Source organism: Ipomoea triloba, chromosome 4, assembly GCF_003576645.1.
Source record: "Ipomoea triloba cultivar NCNSP0323 chromosome 4, ASM357664v1".
Lineage (NCBI taxonomy): Eukaryota > Viridiplantae > Streptophyta > Magnoliopsida > Solanales > Convolvulaceae > Ipomoea > Ipomoea triloba.
Window position 1 is genome coordinate 13,473,091 of NC_044919.1, and position 4,930 is coordinate 13,478,020.

At 34.7% G+C, this 4,930-nt stretch overlaps 1 protein-coding gene across 1 annotated transcript; it reads right to left on the bottom strand.

The window, feature by feature from the left end:
* Positions 1-1,753: 1,753 nt before the first annotated feature.
* Positions 1,754-4,398, bottom strand: LOC116017320 (reticulon-like protein B14). The gene is made up of 5 exons (XM_031257882.1): positions 4,158-4,398; positions 3,417-3,597; positions 2,695-2,824; positions 2,514-2,583; positions 1,754-2,158 (listed from the first exon to the last, which is right to left on the bottom strand). The coding sequence occupies exons 1-5, from the start codon at positions 4,297-4,299 to the stop codon at positions 1,986-1,988; spliced, it is 696 nt and encodes a 231-aa protein (XP_031113742.1). The 5' UTR covers positions 4,300-4,398; the 3' UTR covers positions 1,754-1,985.
* Between the last annotated feature and the right edge of the window lie 532 nt (positions 4,399-4,930).

Sequence of the window (4,930 nt, forward strand, 5' to 3'; positions counted from 1 at the left end):
TTTTTTTTTTTTTTTTTTTTTTTTTTTTTTTTTTTTTTTGGAAATACAGGGGAGGGGTGGCCCAGGCAGTCTTAAACACCTGCCTCACTGGCTCTTTTAACAAATGCCATCTTCACTTTATCCATCTCCAACGGCTCCATCACACCTCCATAGGCGGATCAATAAATTCTATCCAATCACATTTTTTCCTTAGTGCAACCTTAGCAAGAGCGTCAACCACAATATTAAGATTCCTAGGAACGTGAGTAATCATCACCTCCCAATCTCTTCCTTAGTGCAACCTTAGCAAGAGCGTCAACCACAATATTAAGATCCCTAGGAACGTGAGTAATCATCACCTCCCAATCTCTTGAGATCCACTTCTTGCACTCTCGTACTAACTCCCCACAAGGGCTGACTATTTGAGACCCTGACCACAATATTAAGATCCCTAGGAACGTGAGTAATCATCACCTCCCAATCTCTTGAGACTTGCACTCTCGTACTAACTCCCCACAAGGGCTGACTATTTGAGACCCTGTAGTAATCCAACGAATTGCTTCCTGCGAATCACTTTGAATCCAAATATTTTTCTCACCCATATTCTATGCCCATTTAAGACCCAAATAAATTGCCCAGACTTCTCCTTTTGTAGTATGGCTCGCCCTTACAGCAGCGCTGAACCCCCTTTTCCAGGTGCTCTCTTTATCACGTAGAACCCCATCACATCCCACTGGATTATTTTCACCATGGAATGAGGTGTCAGTGTGCAACAACATCCACTTCCCATGCTTCCCACTTCCCATGCTTAGCACTTCCCTCATTAATTTGTTGTGGTATTCATTTAAGGTGGTGTTAATTTCTCATGTTAATCAACGATTTGTGAACCGAGTAGCTCATACTTTAACGACCAAAGGATCTAAACAAGCAACTTGCTTGTCTTGGAAGTGAAGTCATTCCCACTAGACATCGTTGTTGATTCTTTACCTATAAGGACTTAATATATTTAGGAATGATAATTTCAATCCGTTCTGCGGATATCCACCCAAATCCATTCCTGAATGGATTAAATTTTTTTTTTGGTGATAGAAGGTGGTGGGTCGGGTTGGATTAATGTTTTATGTACAAAATCTGTCTAGAACTCCACTCGACCCACCGCCTATAAAATTAATAGTTAAATAAGTATAAGTATAGAGCTACTTATAAAAGTTTCTAGGACATTTGCTAACTTCTAACAATTTAGTTATTATATTTGATTTTTTTTTTATATTATGTTTTAATATATCTAGTGAATTTTATTACTCTGTACTTTATTATGTGTAAATAATTTAAATATTATTTTTATTTTTTTAATAAGATAATAATAAGTTGTGGGTACTCGTAGTGGTCACCCACATCCGGTGGGGTGAGGGCAGGTTTTAAAAAAGTCCACCCGAGAAAATAGGAAAATACTACATGTACTCTCATTACAATCAACTTCTACTGTACTCCCTTTTACAAATCATTGTTGTAGACACATTTTTGGGACCCACATGACAAAACTATCATATCCTTGTTTGTCACATACCCCACATTATGAGTAAATGTGAAGAAGTAGAATTTGAAAATACATATAGTTGAACTCGAGAAAATATAAGGTGAGTCAGGGGGTGGATGTAGCCCTCCCCGACTCATTGTCATCCCTAATTGTATATTTTTTATAGTTTGAGTTTTTTTTTTTAATAAAAAAAAAACTTTAATAAAATCTTTCTAGACTTTCAAACTTTGTATCGTAGCATACATAAAAATAGACCTTATATTAGTTGTACATGGTATAATAATTGGGATTGTAGTCCTTTTGCAGGGAAGTAGTCGTTAAAATTAACAATAGCAGCAGCATCCCATTCCTTTTATTTTCACGACATTTACAAATAAAATTACATTATTTCCAAATTACAACATCATATCATACTGCATACAATCATAGTATATATATATATTAGTCTGATTATATGTATAGTATTGGATCAGAACCTCCTCCTTTCCTTCATAGCAGGTTTCCTAGGAATCTTGTCAAGAACTTGGGCATCAAATCTGTCATACAATTTCTTCATATCTTGATTCCCTTTACTTGCCAGATAATCCACCTCATTCTGATACCTTTCATACATTGCCGGCAACGTCGCCAAACACACAAAACCTATTCACAAACAATCATATCATCCTTAACATAATATATGATATATCCCTGATTCTCTTGCAAATCAGTGTTGTGTGGACCATGACAAAAAATATATTTTTAATATACTAAAAATACATTATTTATGTACTGAATGTACTTTATGCAAAATAATGTACTTTCAGTACTCAAATTATGTATTTTTATACAATGTGCATTTTTAATATATTAAAAGCACATTAGTTATGTACTGAATGTATATTATTTGATAGTATAGACCACACAATTATGTGGATTATGGTCCATATAATAATGATTGCATCACATGATTATTAAGTAAATTCTGTTTTTTTATTTCGTCTGATCGAGAACTTACCAATATATAAAAGATTCAAGGAGCTGAAATAATTTCCAATTACTGACAGTATCCACAGCACAGTGATCACCTGCATGCCCCGAAACACGTAATACAATCAACACGTACTATCTTAGCAAATACAATACTATGAAACAATCGAAAACTAAAATGAACAAATGTATATATAGTACGTATGTACCAAGAAAAAGGTTCTTATATTTTGTCCAGAAGAAATTTCGCAGAATTTCCATAAGAAATAATTCAGCCTCCCTAATAGCCATCTAATTGTTGATTCTGGTACGGTAAATGCTCGATAATTAGGTGGATTCCTGAAAATATATACGACATATAGAACGCAATTCAAGTTGTCAGATTCAAAAAGAAAACCTTAAAAAGAATATTTTGTTTGAAATGCAAATCAAATTTTCAGTTTAACAATATGTTCAAGATATTATGAAGCTTAGTGCTATTAATGTCAACGTTTGTTGAGCATATATAATATATAAACATAGTTGTACAATTCGCCCATGGAGCATAGCTTGGTGGATGAAAGACTGAGTTTGGAGTAATATATATTCAGTCAGTACCCCAGGGTCGTCAATGCATGCAAAAACTCAAATCATTGCATTATCAAGACAAGTCCCACTATTTATCTCCTCTCACAAGTATCAGGGGCAGGGGATGTAAGAGCCACTTAGATTTAGGGTTCAAATTTATAAATGTGCAATTTAAGTACCAACTTAGACTTTTAGTTAAAGATGGAACAGTTTCAATTTGGTATCCGATCATAGCCAACCCTATTGGTTCACGTGTCGCTTGGAGCCTCAGAGTAACTAGCTCCCACATGTGGGCTACTATTGGGTTTCTATAGTTTATGGAGGATAATAGGATATATAGACATATAGTGTTAGGGTTAAGTACCAATCAACAAAAGCAGCGCCGGTAGACCAGAGGAAAAGGAGCGCCATTGCTAAGATGGAAATGTGGCACAAAAGGCTAACAAAAGTGTACTCCATCACTTCGAAAAGGAACCATATGAATGTGAATCCAACCAGAATTGCAGCAGATAAGTTCTTGTTCCTCCACAACAATATATCAGCAACTGGATCGGAAAACAAATTAAACAACAAATTAAAGATTCAAATATTGTATAAGTTATTGTTAGGATCAAACGCTTACCACTAGGTCAAAAATTATAGTTAGTAGCGAATGCCTAATTTTATTTCTTTATAAATCGCCATCATATAAAGTGCTGGACTTGGCCTTTAATCGACCTTCACCCAACAATCCTCTAACCACCTGGACTTTTCACTTTATCCCCTCTGCCCAATAATTATAAATGAGGCAAAATTGCGCATTTCGTCCTTAAGTTATAATAGGATAATTGTAGAATTCATATCTAAGTGTTGGCCATACTTACTTTTCGTCCCTTTACTAATAAAACGTTAAGGACCCAATTTACAATTTTACTATAACTTAGTGATGAAAAATGAGCACGAAAAGACAAAAAATATAACGTCAATGATAACTTAAAGGACAAAAAGTGAACATGACTAACATCCATGGACGAATTCTAAAATTACCATCATTTAGATACAAAAAGTGCAATTTTCCCTGATATATACATTGGGCAAGAAATTGAATAATGTTAAATGAGCGTACCATGTCCACCCCCAAGTCTTGCATGCATATGCATGGGTCTGCCACCGCCGTGACCAAAATGGGGCCTTCTAGAAGCCACCGGCGTCGGCCGCCGGTGGTGGTGGTGGTCCTCGGAATCAGACGACGAAGAGTAGATCGGCATGGATGGCTATGAAGAACACAAAGACAAAGACAGGTCAGATACGATGTCGTATTATGTTGTTATTTGGTATTACTGTGTTAATTTGGCGATGGATGATGGAGACGTGGAGTTAAAACAGTGGATTTATAGGATGATGTGTGTAATTCTATGCTTCAGAGCTAAGAATTATAACAATGAAGAAAAGAATGGCTTTGGCATGGTCCCAAGGTTTGCCTCAACTCACATGTCCCTATATCTCTATTGTACATTTATTATTGATTATATTATTAATAGTTATAATGTTGTTAACCTCAAAATTAAAGTTTAGCATCTTCATGATTTTCAAGTTAAATTACATTGAATATAATAACAAAATTATATTAATTAACTTGTGTAAAATAAAATAACATTACTCCATGCTGAACGACTGGACCTTCCTTTTAAGTATATAATTGATTGAATAATTGATCTGATCTCATGCACGCGTTTAAAATCAATCCACTTTATTGATTTTTTTTTACTAAGGATCGCATATTATATTCTTTCTTCTTCTTTATGCAATTAGCTTACAAAGTTTGTAAATGTAGATTTGGGTGCCATTTAATTAAAAAAAATTACAAAATTGACACTTAATATGAATATTCCAATCTTA